General features: G+C 43.0%; 1 protein-coding gene across 4 annotated transcripts in view; it reads right to left on the reverse strand.

The window, feature by feature from the left end:
- The window catches only part of DIS3L2 (DIS3 like 3'-5' exoribonuclease 2), a 194,176-nt gene that overhangs the window by 117,308 nt on the left and 55,930 nt on the right, over positions 1 to 20,938 (reverse strand). For all 4 annotated transcript variants that reach the window (XM_063339888.1, XM_063339887.1, XM_063339889.1 and 1 more), the window contains 3 exons: positions 16,010 to 16,244; positions 3,103 to 3,209; positions 1,658 to 1,905 (listed from right to left, as the gene is read on the reverse strand). In XM_063339888.1, coding sequence (XP_063195958.1) covers positions 1,658 to 1,905; positions 3,103 to 3,209; positions 16,010 to 16,244 — 590 coding nt within the window. The remainder of the gene's footprint in view (positions 1 to 1,657; positions 1,906 to 3,102; positions 3,210 to 16,009; positions 16,245 to 20,938) is intronic.

A 20,938-nucleotide genomic window follows, 5' to 3' on the forward strand; every position in this document is an offset into this window, starting at 1 on the left:
GATGAGAATATACAGTGTTGTCAGAAGCACAGATTAAGACACACACATTAGCCAATGAAAAAAGACATTAGCCCATCCTCCTATTCCCCCCCCCCTCCCCGTTTCTGCTGAAAAGGGGGGTTATCCATGACAAGAAGCCAAGCAGTACAATCACCCTCCAGCCTTTTCACTGCTGGAGTCAAAGACGACAAAGAAAATCGCTGCCAATAAGATACTTAGTCACAGTGAAGTTCACAGCACAGCCGGCCCCAAGTTAAGTGGGGCTCAAAGGGAGGCCACTTCAGTTCATGCACTGCAGTTCAACTAGGAAATACTGAATGACTTAACGGCTCATGTGGCTCTCAAGGACTATACATGAAATTTGCTATTACTAGGCACATGAAGCAGCCACAACTGATAATGAACTTAAACTCAGGGAAACAGGGACTTGAGTTTAGTTTACTTTTAGTTCTAGGGCTGATAGATACATGCCAACACACTTACTCTTTAAAAAAACCAAAACTTTTATGTAAGTTTTAAGCTTTACCAGGAGTTTAAACTGAGGACTCCAAAAACCACAGTGCTGACACCGTAGGTCAGCTGTGCTACCCCATCGGAACAGCTTTGCAAGGGGAAAAGAAAAGTTGGGCTTCATGCCCAACTCCCACTACTGCACGTGCTCCAGATTACAGCCAGATCCCCATCACCTGTAAAATTTGACCACAGCATCGTCGTAGGTCAGAGTTACCTACTGTGGATCACCAACTAAACCAGGACTACTCAATTTTTCCCAAGATAACTGAATAGATTTATCATTGTCCACCATTTGTTATTGAGACCCACTCAATAGGAAACTGCGTGGCCACTCCAGGTGGGAGCTTGGCACACTGCAGCTGTTCCCAAGAGAAGAGTGAAAATGCTGAAGACTACAGGGTCTTCCTCAAGGAGAGTCAAAACGAACTTGCAATCTGGATCCGGTCCAGCATCGGTCGTTTCTGTAGCCCTAGCCTAAAATCTCCTCCTTGGAGGAGATGGCAGTGCCTGCCACTTGAACTCCAGACAGCTATGGCTTTCCAGTGCCTCTTGAAATGCACAGACAGCAACACCCTTCTCATCTGCTTCAGGAGTGAATGAATCTTCTCTTGGTTTCTAGCATCCTTCCGTGAAGCAATGCAAATTTAAAACCACAAAAATCTGTGACTTCTTTCTACTTCTTATCAGTAAAGGCTTAAAAACCAAAGATGAACCTCACAGCTACTGATCTTCCTCTGGCAGAGGTGAAATGCCTACACACTGTGTCCTGCTCTTACACAAAGGGAGGAAAGACTGAAAAAGGCTGCCAACACCCCACAGTCCTTGTGCTGGTCAGGCTAAGTACCTGTGTGTCTTCCTTCTAGACTGCAAGCTCTTCTGAGCAAAGACCACAGGCTCATTCATGCTGTGACGTGCCAGCACACTGAAGCGAGCACCAAAAGAAACTAGCATTATGTTGCCATATGATTAACTAGTGATGAGATATCCTTAGCCTCATCACAGTTTATCCACCAAATACCAGAGGGCTACAAGACAAGTGTCTTGTTAACAGATTCCTGTCTCTAATGCATGTATCAAACTACGTGAAACCAAGAACTCCGACTAGAAATCTGAGTCATCTCTACTTCCAATGGCAGTCACATACCCTGTTGCAAAGTTGCTGTCTTCTTTCCAGTCCACTATGCGACAGATGAAAAGTATATTTGAATAGTCCTCAGGCCTGGTCACAAAGTCTGGAGGGCAATCAGCCAAGGACACGTAGGCCCTGGGCACTCTGTGGTCCACAGGTGAGAACATGGCACACCTCCTGAAGAGTTCACTGTTCTTGTCTGCCAGAAGTTTGATGAAGCCTGTAGCTGCTCGGGAATGTTTTTTTTCCAAAATATAGACCACCTGGAAGAGGCAAAAGTTTCTACAGTTAATACCTTCAGAGAAACTTATTTTCTTTAACAGAATAGGGATACACAGAGGCTTAGCAGAGTGTCTGGAAAAATCACAAGACCTATATCATGTTTTGCCTGCGTGTGTATATGTGTGTGCGCATTTTTTAACTGAGTACCTATTTACAATGTATTTTCCTTGCCATCTTGCTCATGGCTATAGAAGAGCTAAGTGCCTTCCAAGTGCTAGCTCTCTACAGCAATTTTCTTGATTACAGAACAAAACCAGACAAGAAGCAGATGCTTCCAAATGCAGGGAATTAGCCACAACATACAAGCAACTCCTGTAAAATCTTTCATTTGTATCCCCAGCCTGTGATTTCGACATTCAGTGCAGAACAGGCCAGTCCAAAAACGGTGCCGCTGGCGGATCCAACGTTAACCACAGGAAAGGATGTGCTGTGGGGAATTTGGCAGTTCTCTCCTCTTCTCTGTGCTTTCTGAAGTTAGGGGTTATTTTACCTTTATACAAGATGGCTTTGAAAAGAATAATAAATTACAATATCACTAAATAATTGTTCCAGAGAGGTGTTCATCCAGGCTATATTTTTGTAGACCATAATAAATCACTGGATAACAGAAATATTATAGCCGATTTCCTAAGCTTACACAGAAGAGTCCTTCCAGAAGGTTTCAGGAGCTGCACCTCTGTGTGACTCTGAGCGCCGGAATCGCCACGCTGGATGAGACCAGAGGGCAGCCCAGCCCAGAAGAGGGACCAGAATCAGAGGCCGCAAGGGAAAGCACAAGACGTGGAAGAGTCCTGACCCAGCCTGACCCAGTAGTCCTTTTCGGGTCTCTTAACATTCAGAGATTGACTCAGATCTTGAACCAACAGCACCAACAGCCTTTCCAAAGTCTGTAAGAATTAATTCTGACAACTTTGGATACCCTGATGCTCATATTAGTACCTGATCTTTTTTCTGAATCTTGTTAAGTAATTTTGTGTAACAAACAAAAGGAATTTAAACAAGGATAATTGGTAAAAATAACAAGACACTTGATTTTTATCAGATCGGACAATTACTCTCTTTGAAATGGGAAATGAAATTCAAAGATCAACAAACGGAGACTACAAGGAGGCCAGGGCCGGCCTCCTCCAGCCTTTGGGAGCGCACACGTGCTCGCTTGTCACTCTCCATGGAGTTACCTTGGCTGTCCTTTGAAGAAACGTATCTGGGAGCAGCCTGGGATCATTCACCTTGGGTCCATCATCTTGCTTTGTTCTGTGCACACCGCTGATCCCAACAGCCTTCCCTGCATCAGACAAGACAAACACAACAGTTACTGTAGCACATTTCCATCACAAAGTCGTGTCCGGCCTTTGCTGTAAACTACAAAACAAGGTGCACATAGTAGACTTATCTGAAAGGAAAGAGTTCTCTAAAATGTTAGAATAGCCAAGCGTGAAGCAATTATTATTTCTCCAGACTACCACAGAGAGCAGATATATGTTCACTTACCATGCAGATCTGCTGAAAAACAACAAAAATCAAAATAAACCCAAACTTTACAAGTACAACTATACAAGCCATAATAAACAAAATGGTGGAAAACACATTCTGTTTATTAAATACTAAGAACTACATGAATGTCCTGGCACTTCTCAGTTGGAGTCGTTAACATTATATAAATAGTCTGTTAAGTACATACATTCATTTAATATTTAATTTCCTTATGGAAGGTTATAAAATGCATGTTTACCTTTGAAACCATATCTACTAAGCTGTCCCTGTTCAGCTGTGGATCAGGATTATGATAAAGTAATGAAAGTAATCACTACATATGACAAACAGCTCCCTCTCCTTGAAATCTCTTCACCAGATACCGAGCATATTTAAATCAAGTCAACTAATTTATCAACTAATTAACTAATTAAATCAACAGTCAACTAATTTATAGTTTGCCATTTTCAAATATTCAAGTATGTGAGTTTGAAAGTACCTGCTATAGGTGGCGGGCACACCCAATGCATTCAGTGTTTACAAACAGCCAAAGTGATCTTTGCCATGGGAAAGGCTGGGACCGGTCCCTTCTTTAGCCGCATCCCTGCTGAGAGCCCACAGTTATTGGTCTGACAGCATTTTTCAGATGGAAACATCCACACGCTCTTCTATGGAGGGCTCAGGGAGGATGGATGCCTTTTCCCACCTACACGGCGCATCGCATCCCTCTCAAGCACATGTGCTAAAATCAAACCCCGAGCGTTCAAAAGAAATGTTGCTTTCTTAAAGAGAGACCGTGGCACCAACTGCAAGTTTCAAGGGACATAGCTGTCACTGTCTCCCTTAGAAGACATGAGATAAAGCAATGTTTTTGCTGAAGACTGTGCTCCAGCAGGCCAACAGCACTCACGCACGCCAGAAAGCCTCAAGGAGAACAGTGGTGACACGCAGACCCTGGCCCCCAGATGACACCCATCTGTCCCACAGGGACACTCGACAGAGGCTGCTGGTGACATGACAGATGAGGGGAGGCTGCAGCTGCCGGGGCACCAGGGGCCGGGGCTCGCAGGGAGCCGCGGTGGCAGCAGCTTGCCCCGAGGGGAACGACTGTGCGCCACCGTCACTGGGGCACGTTCACAGATGGTCCTGCCACTGTGGACGGCCTGGGCTGCCTTCGGGCAACGTTACCCCAGCAGTCGTTTGACAATGACAGCTACTGCTCTAATGACAAACTCTGGTTCTCATATGCCACTAATTATCCCCAGCTTTGTCTTCTGATAGAAAGCTCTTCAGACTTTTCCTCTCCCCAGAGATCACCTTCTTCAGAAGAATCTAAGTGACTTTAACTTTATTTTATCTTTACTGACTTGCTAGCAAGGCCAAGAGAACAGACAGATATTCAGGGATTTAAATAAAAATTTACTTTCCTTAAAAAAGCAGCAGTAGTAGCAGCAGCAAAACCCCTTTCTCTTGTACTTCTCCTACTGAAATAAACTCAGCTGTGCCACAACTGGGGTTACTAAGGGATAAAACCACCCAGAGTTTCATGGAGACAAACAAGCTGAGGAAAAAAAAAATGCTTGGAAAATTATAAACAGTTTATAAAGTGGGGATACCCAAGTTACACACCTCATTCGCTTGACTCCTCTAAGATCTCTGCCAGCTAAAGGTCATACCAAGCAATCAGCTAGCGAAGAAGAAAAGCAAGGAGCCGTTTTGTTTTCTTAAAAATTTTCAAGCCATCAGTTAACAGTCACGGGTTTATGGTGTGCCAACCATAAAGACAGCTAGGACAAAGAACAAGATGATCTGGGACAAAGAAACACTGGCAGGAGCAGAGGGCAAGGGGAGGCTGGTAGCCTGCCAAAGGCCATGCCCTCAGGCACACCTGCCACAAGCCCAGGGCTTTACTGGAGCGAACTCTCCCCCACTGAACGGCACATACTGGTGGGAAGAGAAACCAGATCTAAACGTGTTTGGGTAAAAACCAAGAGCTGCATTCGCTGCTTTCCCAGCGTAGCAGAACGACTGCAGCGACTCAGGGTCCAGCAGGCAAGAATGAGAAAAGCACCAGGAGCCACACAGGGAACATGCCCTTATTAGCACTGCCTTCTTTCCACTTCTCCTTCCAGCTCCCATTTCTCCAAAATGTTGCTTGTGTTTTTTCACTGAAGCAGCCTTCCCTGTTAAAAAAGGAGCCAGCAGTGGTGTCCTTCAGAAGTATCACATCCACGCATGCAAAAGCATGGAAGCACCAGGAGAGAGCTCTCATGGAGAGCACAGCAAATGGGTCACCACAGCGTCCTTTGCCTGGGACAAAGAACAGGCAGGGCTGGGGCATTGTCCCCCATCCCGCTGAAGCTGAGCCCCATGCAAACTCAGTACAGGTACCAGGAAGCCTCCACATTCTCACTCTGGCACATGGTAGAACCTGTCGCCTTCCTTCACAGCCAATGTCAACAAGGGGCCTTTGGCTGGTTGCAAAACACAAGTTCTTCTTTGGGGGTCTCTCAAATTTCAGAATCCTTCCCAAAAAATTCTGGGATTATTAGAGACTCCAGCAGACAGAGGCTGGTATCTACGATTATACCATCAACAGGAAGCAAATCCCAGCCATCTACTTATTTCTACCCATCTTTCTTAATTTCAGTATCTAAAAAGTCATCGTGCACATTTACTGATGGGCAGCGCTCCTGAAACAAGGGACAGGGAAGAAGACACACGAGGAAATCTGCACTCTTGGGGCCAAGAGATGTGGACTTGTCTATAGCTCATAGCTCCTCCTTTTGAAGTCAACATTCTGTCAGTACCAGGGTTGCACCTAGTGCTTGGAGATCTCCAATAGCAGAGGACCATCAACGAGGGCTTCCTGTCACAAACCCCTCTGCTCAGAAAGGACAACTACCCAGATCCAACGTCCACCTGGTTCAGCTGTGAAACTACTGCACAGAGACCTCAGCCTCAACTGAAGCATTAAGGAGAAGTCTGGTATCTGCATCCCCTAAACACACTTCTGACAGTCCCTGACTTGCGGTGCACATCCCCCTTCCTCCAGTGAAGCTGGAACTTGGTGGGTGGGCGGGTGGAGAGGAGAGGTATCAGGGCCCCACCGGAGACTGGTGGTCTAGAAGATCGGAGCTGGGAGACACAAACATCTCCCACAACAGGGCAGAGCCAGGGAGACAATGCTACAGGAGAGTTAACTTGTGAGGAGCAGGATTTTGAGCAGGGGAGGTGGGAAGAAACTCTTTGCATTATGCCAAAGTAAAAATGAATTATTCTGACCCCTTTACTGCAGTGGTTATCCAATGACCATTCAATATTTCCACCCTGGGCAAAGACATGTTTTCTGAGAAAGATTTACTATGTTAGCTTGGGCAATACTTCATAAGCTTATCTTACAGTGAAAACACACTTCAGCAACCAGGATCCAGTGAAACTGCATTATAATCTCAGTGTTTTCCTTTCAGCGATTATCTGACAAACCAAAACTGTAATAGTCTTACTTTAAAAAAAAAATTAGGCACTAGATACAAAAAGCAATTCAAATTAGTTATGTTATTACCAACAAAGTAGATCCAGGACACTTGGAATTTGCCTCTCTGTAAGAGATCAGCTGAGGCAGCTTCAATACAAACTTAGATTTGCCTGACAGGCATTCCTAGGTCAAATATTATTTTTTTTTAAAGCCCCCCAAATTTCCTTTTGCAATTAAATTACCGTGACATTAAAAGTGGTCAAAGCGGACCAAAAGTCATCAGACTAGAATTCTGATTACTTGTGACAGATCCAAAATTATTTTCACCAGGTTTGCATTGGTCACTGTGGAAATTTGCAATTCTGTCCAAAAAGAATACAATTAAAGATGCAATATCCACTTGCAAATGAAAATATATCGCAGTTTCAGATCTCAAAAACAACTCACTGGAAAAAAAAAATTCCCTCCCTGGACGGAAAGAAATAAGTTTAAAAAAAAAAAATAGTAGTTCAATGTTTGCTACTTCAACTAGTGAAAAAAAATATATCTACTTGAGAAGTTATTTGGCTTACTTTACATGGGCCTATCTAAGAATCCCCTCAGAAGGCACTATTAATATGAAACCTTTTTAAAAGAATATACTGCTCTTCAGCTTAGTGTTCAGATACCAGTACATCTGTGACCTTTCATAGCAGTAAGTAGTAGACTTACTAGTGAAGTAACAACACAGTTTTCAGCATATTATGTTTTCGTACCAAATACATAAGAAAAGTAGCATAAACCAAACCAATTTATTACAAATATTTCAAGGACTGCGTGTCACACTCAAAAAGGATCTGGTTTTCGAAGTTCTGTCTGTATCGACACAAGGGACATTGAAATGAAAACTCCCTTCAACCAAAAAGCAATACATTCAAATGCATGGACAAAATTTGCCCTGGATTACCCTGTTGTGCTACAATCTTCATTTTTAGGGGCAACGAGAAGGAAACGTAATGCTGTTTAGAAAATAAGACAAGGGCTTCACGTTCTGTCACCAGCGTTTATTGGCACAGAAAAGGTTTTTCCTCCAGAACACAGAACTGATGGGAAGAACCAGCGGTTCACATCATATTTGGTCCTCCCTTCACCAAGAAAACTAAACCGCAATTTTCTGAGGATCAAAGCAAAGGGATCTGGTTTCTTAGAAACACCTGTCCCTAGATGGATGATTTCAGTTCCTACAAAGTTATTTTGGTAGCTACAGAGATAGGAGCTCTGAGCTTCTCCTGACCTTGGCAGATTTCTCCCCTGTGGGGTCTGCAGTACAGAGGTCCAAGTGAGCTCCCACTGAAGTCTCTCCCAGGAGGCTGAAGAGCCTCTTCTCCTGACCCAAAAGGTGTAGTGAGGAAGGAAAGTGCCATCTCACTTAGTACCAGGTACTATCCAAAACCGGATTTTATTTCAAACAGGCTATAGGAAGGCTCACTTGGAAAAGTATCGTGCAACCAGAAGTATCATGCGAGTATTTATATCTCCACACACAGAGCTTTCCACCTGTGATGGAAGGAAGACAGGTAGTTCACTGTAACAAGACTCTTAAGCCAACAGCTTTGGAATTTAACACATGCAGCCTGTCCAAAACCAGCCTAAAAGCTCCTGCCTGCAATGCAAGAGGGCTCTGCAGGTAAGAAGCAAACCTGCTCCAAACCGTGCAGCACTCCCGAGTTGTCCCATCGGAGCCATGTGCCTAATGAGCAGGACTAACTTCCTCAGAGGTGTTTATTTTGAATGCTCGTTTAAGCAAACTCACACTGCCACAGCTGTTCATGGCTAAATACCTGAACTCGCACACCTGCGTGCACAACGGCACACTGAAGACAAGGACCAGGAGACTCAGATGATTAGTAAGAAGATTTTTGAAGATGCACAGGCAGCGGGAGACCCTCAGAGAGGGAGAGGAAAGGCGTAATAACGGATGCGCGCAGCAGAGAGACAAGCATCTGCAATAACACCGAGCAAAGGCAACATGAAGAGGTGAGTACAGCTGGCCTCCTTACACAGGCAAGGCAGCCAAGCGTGTAAGTATTTAGTTATATTTAGCCACCTCCACGAGGAGGTATGGAGGAGATGGCAGAATGATGAGACAGCAGTGTCACTTTTCCTTAGAACCCCCCAAGCCTGATCCACAGCAGAGATTCAACACCGTTTTGGGAAGCTGCCGTCTAGCCCAACAGATCAAATCGGAGCTGTCTCAGTAGCCACGTAACATTACCACGACCACAGGACAGGTACTCAGCCCTCCTGGCTCTCCCACATCCTTGAGAAGCTGTCAGTCAACAGCGGGGTTGGAAGCTTTATTGCAATTAGAGCTCAAAAAAATCAGGTAGTGTTGCAGTCTACATAAGTACAGTTTTATTACATTAACGGCAAGCAAAATTAAAATGTTACAACAACATTTCCATTGAATATTTTGCCTGTCTACTTAATGTTCTTCCTTCCTGTATGTGCATTTGTTCCTAAAGTGTGTGTGTCCAATTCTGCTATTGCATGGAAAATATGTTAGCTGAATGAATCCTAATCTGATTCATCCTGGAAACCTTGCTGCTAACAATGACCATATTCTAATATGTTTATCTCCACACCCACCATTCATTCTCAGTATCGTGCCCTCTCAATTACTTGACCTAAACTTGTAACTCAAAGGAGGAACACAGGTGAATTCAGGAACATATGGTAATATGCCGAACTTAATCTAATTCTGTTACCTAATTGCATAAGTAATTATTTAAATTTTTTTGCCTTACTTAAGAAGTCATTTGAGGGTCAAGATAACTTACTAGGGAAGAACAGCACAAGATTTCCCAACATTAACTTCCATTGCAGGCTTCAGCTGTGCAATAAAAGAATAACTGGAGCTTATTCAGCCCATAGCATTTAATCAATGCAACAATAAAGCCCAATTTGTTCAATACCAGAAGAACATTTTGCTTCAGTTGCTACACTGTTTATTCTTCAAGAAACCTAGAAACCTTTCAAGAAACCTTTCATTTAAGAAAAGTTATAGCAACAACCAAAAGAGCTAGATCCAGAGACCCGCAAACATGAACTTAGGATAAACTAATACAGAGCTGTCTCGAGCAGCTGAAACGGCTCCAGCTTCTCTGCTGGTTTTCCAGGCTTCAGCAGAGTGAAACTGATCTGATTTTTGACAGTTCCACCTCAAGGATTTCTATTAAAAGCTGTGTAACTGAGAAGATTTCCTGGTGAGCTTTCACTCTGCTGTGGCCTAGAAATGTTAAGAGCTATGCAGTGGAGAGGATCCATCTCCAGAAAGCTGCAGGCTAGGAAAGAAGCGTGAAGACTCCTTAAAAGCACTCGGAGTGAACAGGAGCCTCTGAAGAGGTGGGAGAAGAACATCTATTCCTTCCAGCAGCCAGTGACGTTGGTGGGCTCCAAATTTGTCAGAGGTTTCATGGCAGCTAAACTGAAAGAAGGGGGGACCTGATCAGAGCAGAGGGACAGCATGTGGTCCAGATTCTCATCAGCATCATCCTTTCCTTACCAGCCTTGGCCAAGGAGAGGAATAGTGTTATCTCCCTAAACTCTGCCTATGCCAATACAAGACACTGCTAACTGCAGAAGGGCTTCAGGTGCTAGAGGAAGACACAAAAGGCAGGTAGGCACGTAGTCAAGCTTCAAAGAAGAGAGAGGGCACACAAAAGCACAAGAGGGGGTATGGAAGCGCTTGAGAAGGCGCGGAAGTGCAAAACAGATTAAACTCTAGATTATAAATAATTTTTTCTCCCTTGCTAGAACCTTTCTAAGCACTGATTCCAGAGCATCACCTTGAGAAAGGAATGGCTTAATACATTATCACACAACCATACTGTGAAGGCACTAAATGCCACCACTTCTGTTGAGCCAAGTAATTCCGAAATACTCAATAACAGCCTCCAGTAGCAATTTTAGATTATAATTTCTGACCTTACTGGGTCTATTAGAGACTGACAGTCACATTTGACTTGAAAAGAGACCGACCTGGCCAATGCTGAACAGAAAGGCAGACAGGAGCAAGTTCTACAGCAGCTCCAACCCAAATTCTGACTCTACCTATTAACCGTCAGCTATTCAATTCAATTTTCCATCACACAAGTGGCTGAGTTAGCTGTCGGTTTACTCTGCCTGTAAATGAGCCATTTCTATTCAAACTTTGTTACGTCAAGGCAGTGAGCAAGTCTTGGACATTCACATGTTCAAACCCCGATTTGCGGGAGCGTAGGTGTAAGTGGAAATCCTGAACAAACACAACTATCTGATTGCTGCCAGGGCAGCCAGTCCACCAACTCGATGACTCCTGTGAGCTACCCCGTGGGAAGCAGGATATTCAGCATATCTGGTAAAGTACGATCTCTCGTGAGAGGAGTTTAAAAAAGCTGAGCAAACTAGTTTGACAAGGACAGCTTTTGGCATAGTGACACAGTTTTACAAACTTTTATTTGAATACCCTTTTGCTAAGAAAGGCCGAGGCGCTTTTACGAGCACAGCTGCCGTTCTCAAGAGTACAAGTAGCTGCTACTGTTCGATTGCTGATGTTTCTTTATCAGAGTAATCTGATTCCAATATTTAACAAGAGACAGCTCATTTGTGTGAAACTCGTGTGACACGCAAGTGTGTGTAGGGATACAGCATCGTAAAGTATTCTGTACAGAACATTTTGCACTTTTCCTGGGTTAGGAGGATACAGAGAAGTTTCTATTTTTTTATTACATATTGAAATGGAGTGTAACAAAAATCCTTCCTACTGCAGTGACAAGTCACAGAAGTAACGTATTCCAGCTCAGTACTAAGTGATAAGATAAAAGTTACATTACCTCTGTTGCAGTAGCCAACGTGAATGAGGATTAAGGAAGAGAATTACAGACCTGGCAACGGTTGCGTTGACTGGTGGATGACTTCTCTGGATAGGAGTGACACAAAATAAGCTGAGGTCTCAGGGTAAAACACAGAGGAGTTGTATGTCAATACCAAGCACTACAGAGAATTAGTCTTTTCTGCGTACACAATATTGTTCAGACGAGTGCCAGGATGCTATTGCCTTGTTCTTTGCCTGTATTTCAACAGGGCATAGAAACCCCAGAGAGGGTTTGAAGGACACTAGTAAGGGAGCTGAGAAACCTTCTTCACGGTAATCATTCTTACTATCTTTGTAAAGAAAAAAAGACACAAAAGTTTGTTCAGCATGTAGAGGTATTCACACCTTGGAAATACATCTGAAAATGCAAGAGGAAAGAGATCTTCAAGTTTGCTAAAAAAGACCTACCTCCAATGACCAAAACTTAACATTAGAAAAATCTAACTTTGGAACAGGATAATATTGCTATTCGTGTAGAACAGCGTGCTGGAGAGGAAAATGGCTCATCACTTCCTAGCTCAGAGACTTTTCTGAAGATAATCTTCAACCCAACTTCTTTGTAAGAAGAGTTCAGAAAAGCAGAGCAAACTCGTTTGACCAGGACAGCTTCTGGCATGGTGACACCAGTTATGAACTTTTATTTAAATATCCTTGAGCGAAGCAAGACTGACGCACTTTTATGAGCACAAGAACTTTCAGGAAGTACACTGGCTGAGAATTAGGCTGAATGTGACCATCTCTTCGCTTCTGTGGACTTCCCTCTTGCTTATCCCATCCTTTCTGGAGTCTTAGGAAGAGAAGAGGCAGGAAGCGCAGTTCTCATAACTGCAGCACTTAGTGAAGACAGATCCAACATCTGAGTCTCAGTCTGCAGCCCCATGCATAAAAATTTCTACCAGTTTATTTTAAGCCCCACAGAGGCATAGGAAGCCCAACATACAATGACTTCAGGGAAATTCAGCCCACTCAAATCAGTGTACACAACATTTCACGCTTCAGAGCTTCTGACAGCAAGGGCCAATCAGAAATTCTTTGCCCCAGTGTGTAACTAGAGATGGAGGGGGTGACTGGTGCTCTGAAGAGGAACGGAGCCACAACAAGAGATGGGACAGAGGCCAGGGTAGAAAACATATCAAAACAGCCTGCACTCCCAGCATGACCCAGAGTGCTCTTATTCGAATGACACATCTACTCTTATTCTTCATGGTTCATTCTGACCATCAGCAGCAGAACAAATTAGCCAGCAGCACAGATATTGGGTAATTCTACTCCTCTGTCAGAACGGACAAAAGCCATCTTGCAACCGAGAGGCAGCAATCGGCAGAGCTTGTGGACACGCACGAAGATTTGAGCACCGTCTGGTAACGTCCAGAGCAACATGGCTCTGTTTTTTCACCCCAGAATGAGTAAGATTTACTGTTGATTCTATTAGGGTAGTTATAGATACTTTTCACCCCCCAGAAATCTGGTGGGTTATTTGTTTAGTTTGGATTTTGTTTAGGTCTTTTATATATACGGATCTTTTAATATATATACGCATATAAACACACATATGTATGCATGTACACACATAAAGTGCACACAAGAACAGGACAGACTGTTTCTTGATTTTATTTCATTAAACATGATACCCTTGATGGCATCTATGTTCAGCTTGAAACCTTCAGACTGCCCTATGTTAGGGAAAAAAAAAAGAAGAAAGTCCACTACAAGCGTTCATTTAAGAGTTACACTGACCACAAATTATTTCGACTGCTCCCTCCTGTGCATAAGGCTGTGCAATGAGTCCGTGTAATAAACCCTACAAAGCAGTGCTCTCAGGGAAAGGAAATAAAGCACCAGTTTTGGTGGGTCAGCAGGAAAACCTCCCACGGGATCTCATCTCCCGTCCACACCTCTGTGGAGTTGTTGCCAGCTCAAAGATGTAACATAAAAGACAGGACTCGGATGCAGTTAGCTTGGAAGGAAAGTTCAACGAGCAGCACCAGCACTCCCAGGGGAGGCCCAACGTTACGCAGGAAAGGGCACTTCCACTCACAACGGTCCAACCCTGCGAAGCACTCTGTCTCCCAATGCCGGTCCCACATTCCAGGAGATAGCCTTAGCTAAGTTCTCCCTTGAAAAAGTGTACGTTTGGTTCTTTTAAAAAAGCATTTTGAGCCACACCTGTGAAGGCCGAATTTGGCAGGATCTTTTCCTTTTTTTCATGACAGTTATCACTGATGCTAGAATAACTATAGCTGTTTTCCAGGCAAGACTTAAAATCTGGATAAAGTGATGATATGAGAAATTGCATGAAAGACAGGAAACAAGCCAAAGCAATCATCAACTGCTCAAAAACACCTTCAGAAAAAGCAGCATCGTAAACTTTATATGTATTAAAAAAGGAGGGCATTAAAAAGCAGAGCAAGAAGAAACTAGAGAGAAATCCATATGGGTTATATGGCCAAAGAAGCTGAAGCAACTATTAAAAGAGGTGATAGCAAAATACAAACTCAGCAGAAACCTAACTGGCACATCCACACCAGCCACAAGGCTTGTTAAGGATGAACACAAAGGCCTTGAAAACAAAAGAAAACAGCTGCCTTAGGCAACTGCAATGGAAAAGTAGGTTGGATTTCAGCTGTGTAGACAATAAACTGATCTAACATCTGCTTTACAAGTATTCTCCAAAGACAGAATTAAATGACAAAAACCACTCAGATGGCACAGATTTTAAGAGATGACTTGATAACCTCCAACACAGGCCACCCCAGAGCATCTCGAGGAATTATGATGCATCAAGAAAAGTAACTCTCACCAAGCCTCTACACTAAAGCACAGTTATACAGGTCAAGTGAAATGCTGGCTCAAGTCTGTATTTATTTTAGATGCTGGTGTCAAACTAGAATGTATTTCTCTGAATTTTAACTTAGCATTGCTATCAGAAGCAACAGAGATGCAGCAGAAATGACATGTGACTCAGGAGCATTTTGGGAGATTTAGAATTGTCGAGTCAGAGTCAAAGTGGCAGCTCAACGGGTGTGCAGCTCTAACACTGCCCAAGACTGCAAAAAAAAGATGAGGTTAATAACTAGTTGTGTAAAACCATCTGCAGACAAGACGAGTAACTCCCAACTCAAGCCCTATGCTGGAAAGTAACGGAACAAGACGGAAGTTGGTTCGCATACTTTGGCAGTAACTCGAAGACAGTGGAGGTACCCAGAAGGAAATAGCATCACGAACTGGTGAGGTGGCAGCTCCATTCATGAGCTGAAACCAATGTTTTGTCATAAAAACTACAACGCTTCCACTCAAATGTTATTTCCAGTTTTATTAACAGATGGGTGTGAAAAATGGAAGCCTACCAACAGTATAGGCAGAGCTCTGCGGATCTTCAAAAGCAATCTCTCAGGAAAACACGAGGTATTAAATACAACAGCTTTAAAACCACCACCAAGATTTGTCAGAGACCAACAACTACTTATGCCCTAAATTACTGCTACCTTTTTCTGGACAACTGGGGCATACATCAGGAATGCACCAGAATATCTGTCCTGGCAAATTTTTCCACCAGCAGCTGAAGGCTGCTGAAAGTGCTAATTGTCAGAATCCTTTCAACACACTGCTCTTCAGGAGGGGATTTAGTATTAGAACGGACATGCAAAGAGCAGCATAAGCATAGTTTGGGACAGGGGAGCCTATTTTATTTTGCCCAAAGCAACACTTGATGGTTTGGATGGAATTCAGATTCAGAATAAAATAGGTTTGCCTTCAAAACAGATCGCATAATTGGCTTTAGGTTTTAGTGCAATTTTCTTTTTAAATGGACCAAATCTTTAAGTTGCTCATAACTCAACTGTTTGAAAACAGCAACAAACCTAACTGCCCCCAAGGAAATATATTCTTATCCCCAAACTGAGACACAGATTGCCCAGCCAAGCTGCGATGAAGGAAACTGCTACAGCAGCATCTTGAATTGAACAGCAATCAGCAATCCCCAGACAGCCCCTGAGAACTGCAAACCTAAAGGTGTGACTTCTGTTTCACAGATTTACTTTGCATCAATCAAAAGTACATAAAACCCAGTCCTTAATACCCATTCAAAACTATGAAGGCAGTTTAGCAGAAAGGGATAGAAGTGATAAGGCATTAAGCTTTTATGCCTGTATTTTATATCTTGCAGCAAAGCAAGGCTACAAAGTAATACTTCAACAATTTACACAAATAAAGGCTTAAATCAGCAAACTGATCTACTCACCCTTTTCACCAGTATCCAGGGAAAGTTTCTTAACGTCATCAGCCAACGTGTCAGGCAAGTGGTCTTGTCCATGCTCTGCATCATTATCATCAAACTGAGCTTCTATAATGACATCAGGACTTTTATCATCGCCTTTCGCTGCCTCTTGAGGAATGCAAGTCCCCAGCATATCCTCAGGGACATCTGATTCATGCGTGGCTTCTGTTTCTTTGTCACTTCCATCTGGCTTTATTACCTGAAGGAGCAAGGGATTAAAAAAAAAAAAAAAAAAAAGAGAGGCAAGCTAAATAACTGGACTGAAGAAAGAAAACATTATCTTTCCTTTTTCATCTACATCCCCAAGGAGCTGACAATGAATTGTGGGTGGCTGGTGGCACACCGCAATTGCCGTGTAATTAGCCACAGATATTGCACAAAAGAGGTACCTCGCTAGGATAAATATGGGAACAGTATGGCTTTTGCAATACCTCAACTGTGACAATAATGTATCCAAAGCGTATCTAGAGCATAACCATACAGTTCCTGCCAAGCCTCTAATCGGCTCTCCAGAAGTTGGGAGTAAGCAGAGGGAGGGAGGAGGATACACTGCAATTTAATGAGTTGCTTAGACCATTGTTCACCAAGATATGCTAATCATCCTGGGAAGTCCCAAAACTCAACAGTTCCAGTGAATGCTGGGATGGTGTCAAAGCGCATCGCTGGGAGAGCTCCCCAACACACAATTAGGAACAGACTGAAAAAATACGGACCAGAGAACACGGTGCCCTGCGACCTGCAGAGGAACTGGACTGTGGCAGCTTGGTGAGGCACCAAGTATTTATTTCAGGCTCCAGACTTTTCGTGAAAGGCACTCCTAATTCAATTACCAAGAGGAGTGAACTCAATTAGAGTACTAATTACTTAACCATTAACTGATAACTCAGACAAGTAACTCTGACCATTGCTACAGACTTGTCCCCACTTTAGTGTAACAGTGGCACAAGGGGAGGAGAAACCATATGCATAATCACGTCAAACAATCATGAAGAACACTCATCCCAGTAGACACTAGACCTGTGTTGCACGTGACAGAGGCGGGAACTGCTCTTTCTCAGGTTATAATGATCAAAATGGCTCATACCTTAGGCACATACGCCTTTACTAGCATCCTTCACGCAACCAACAATGAGATGCAAGCACCCACCTGACCCTGGAATCTAGATCCAGGTTTTACCTTCAAAAGCGTTTAAGTTTCACTCAAGCTGAGGTACTTCACTGTGAGATTCGGATCAGCATGGAGTACGGAATAACCTACTAAACACTGAAATCACAAAGAAACTGGGTGATCCCATTCCAGTGCCCTCCCAGCGACTGAGCTCCTCTCCAGCTGGGGCTGGTGTTCGCCAGGCAGGCGACCCTGGAGGTGCTCCTCCAAGGTCCCCAGTCCTCAGCATCCCTAACCCAGTACATGACAGCAATAGCTCATGCCACCACCAAGGCAAGTGAAAGGCCCTTTAAAAAAGTGCAAAAAAAAAAAACCCCTTTCTGGTAACATACTTTATATGATAGATAGAGTCACTAGAAGTCAGTATAAATAGCCTCAACAGGTCCTAGCTGAAGACAACCATTCCAAGTAAGAAAAATACAATCCAAAAAGCGCCACAAATTATTGTTTAGTAACTAAAAAGCAAATAGATCAAATCAGAGCTGTACAGGGAAGACTTTCACAATTTTACATATACAGAGCTTTCAAGCAGTACCCATTTCTTTGAAATCTTTTCACTATACATAACAGAAATAAAATCAATTTTAAAATGGGGCTGAATTCAAGTCTTTAAAAAAAAAAAAAACAACCCTCAGATGACATGACTTTGAACTCCCGTTACCTTTTGTGACTCTGCTTTCCATCTTTATTTTCATTTTTTTTTTAATATGTATATAATTTGTTACCATAGCAGATTTTGACTCAAACATTGAATTGTGACAAGAAAGGGAAAAAGTTTGGCAGAAGGTGGGAAAATGGCCGATTATTAAACCTGGCTACATTTGGTACATAAAACACTGACACACAACGGTCTGGGCAAGCACAGTCTATTAGATTAGAGAGCTGACAGGGCTCCACATGCTAGTGACTGTGCCAGTGTGCCTATCCAAAAAGAAAACCAGCGTCAACAGTAATGTTTGGACCCTACCATGGGCAGATGTGGATGTATTTAGCTCTTAGATTTCAATTGCACCAGATGTGTGCAAGTGTGCAACTGCAGCAGGAGCTCATTTTCTTCAAACCCTTCAGGCTTTGCCTGAATTTCTTTCTCTACAAGTGTTCTTTGGAGGGTGAGACGTGTGTTTCGGGTGCTAAATTACAAAGCTTTCTATATGTAATGTGGCGAACAACATCAAATATATCTGAATGATAGGAAGTGCCTCTCTAAAGATGCAGCACTGAAAAGCTTATGCTTGAAGAGTTTATGTTGCATTAAAGAAGGCGGCAGATAGAGATTTCTTTTTAAATGGTATACACTAAAATTACCATGCTTCCCCCAAGCCAGAAGATACACACTGCTGTCACTAGCTGGCATGATACTCCAGCTGTGACTACCTAAGCCCCCAGTCACACATTTCCTTATGGATTTGCAAATGGATTTTTAAGTAAAGTTTTCCAGAGTCCACAAAATCATGACCTCCACGCAGCGTAGAGCAGCAAAGTGTCCAGATGCTGGCAAGCATGGGTGATAGGATTTGTTTTTCTTTTTAAGGCCAAGACAGATCATTTAGGCTGACCTCATACATAACAGAGCAGGGAATTTCACCCAAGATTTCTTACATCACACCAAAAATTTAGGGAAGCTGTACATCACAAGACTGGAAAGCTGCATAAGACTTTACAAAATCGGGAGCTCAATGGATACAATTACCCCATTTAAGATGATCAGAGCTGCTGGCCAACATGAGCTCATCGCACAGATTCCAAAAAGCAGGATTCTTCTGTATATGAGCGGCAGCAAATCTGACCATGACAGAATAAGCATTTTTTTACATGCAGCATCTCGGAAACCAGAAACTGATGATGGTGCATTCTCCTATTTCTTATTATGCTATTGAAGCTCATACATGACAACACACAGTTAGAATGTATCGGTACTTATCAGAGATGCAGAATAAACCAAATACACAATTGGCTAAGTCTATCATGGAGTCATACACGCAGTACAGAGCATCGCTCTTTGCCAATGCAACTGACTCTGCATGCACCCAGGAGGAGGGGATTCCCCCGTGCTGCATGTGCATGAAATGCGTGACCCTACTACCTTGCAAACATCCCAGGATGCTCAGTTAAAGCACCTTAAAGGACCTTAACTTCCTGACCTGGAAAGTCAAATGTCAACCTTATGGTTATATTATTTTCATATGCTTTTTTAATAAAAAAAATATTAATAAGCATTTTGATGAAAGTCAGCTGCTTATTTGAATGTCTGATCCTTAAGATAGTGTCTGAATAAGTTTTCTTCCAACTTTAAACAAACATCTATCACTGAACAAGCATCACGTTTCTGCCCCACAGTGATTAGTTTGTAAAGCCATAACTGACTGAACACAAGGTCTTTGAATGAAAATCCCACTTCAACCATAAATGTAATAAAAAACAGCTAGTGGGCAAGTACATCCTGGCATGGATACGTACAATCTGGACAGCAGAGTGGTTACCTCGCTGCATCCAGCCCAGTCTTGAAGTAGCCATCAAACGAACAATTGTCCTTACTTGGGAGGAACTTGTTCCAACAGAAAACGGAACTGGGAGCCTGTGCACCCAAAAGCACAAGGGTTACCTCCTGAGCCGCAGGAGAAATTGCTTTCTCTGCCAGAAGCAATCTTATACCTGCCCTACTAGTTCCAAGCTTTTCACAGACTTTCCACCTAAGCTTCACATCCACACATGGACAAAGCCCAGGCCTGTTTATTCTCAGATCATGTATGGGGTATTTTTTGTTGCTGCCTCCTCAATGTCAACAGTTAACAACTCATGCATTAGTCTACAACCTCAAACTACTGAACCAGACCAGCGATTTTCAATCATCTTTGAGATATTAACCCCCAGGCTTTTTCCAATAAATGCACCAAGCCCCCGAAGTGTTTAAGCCTGACACTAAAAGGTTTTGCTTTTCTTCCTTATTCATCTCTGATCCTTACAAGCAAACCATGAATCCTTATAGACCTGAAGATGAGACATGGATGACTGCTGGTCTAGATGCAGTTGGACAGATGTGCCTTGCATGGCTAAGGTCACTGTGTTCAACAACAGAAGCTTGTGCAAAGAGACCTCCTTCACTGAAAGCACCTTGCAGGTAAGAGAACGGGATCATCTTCCCTGCAGCTGTTTTGGACACAGATTCAATAAAAATGAAATTCTTCACGCCACTCAAAAAGCTGGTCTTAAAAAACAGGGACTAAAATATTGAATTTTAGACATTTCCACTAGAGCATACTATTCGTGGGATTCTTCAGGTCAAACTTGCCCATCACTCTCCGGGACATCACTATTACTTCAAGCAGAAAGCATCTTAAAATCTTCTTTAAACATCCAACTGCTTGCGCTCAGTTTTCGCTGTCCTTTTTTCCATAGCAGAGCTGCTTCAGAAATTCAAAGACAGCATTTGCTTTCACTCAAAAAAGAAACAATAAATAGATACATGACTCATTCTAAAAAAAAAAAAAAAAACAACAAACCCCCCCAAAAGTGTTTAGATTTGATAATGAAGGAGTACGCTTATGACATTTATCACATTAGCCAAAGTTGGTCAGCTAGACCCCTTGGGAGGTATCCCTCTTGCCGCTCCTGGATTCCCCAAAGCCCCCAAAGGAGGTGTCGCAATGAACATGCAGTAGGAAACCCACAAGTACACAGAACGATCCACTGGGAATTAGGTTTTTGGTGGGATTCCACAGAGGTCT

The sequence above is a fragment of the Chroicocephalus ridibundus genome, chromosome 6, assembly GCF_963924245.1.
Source record: "Chroicocephalus ridibundus chromosome 6, bChrRid1.1, whole genome shotgun sequence".
NCBI classification, from domain to species: domain Eukaryota; kingdom Metazoa; phylum Chordata; class Aves; order Charadriiformes; family Laridae; genus Chroicocephalus; species Chroicocephalus ridibundus.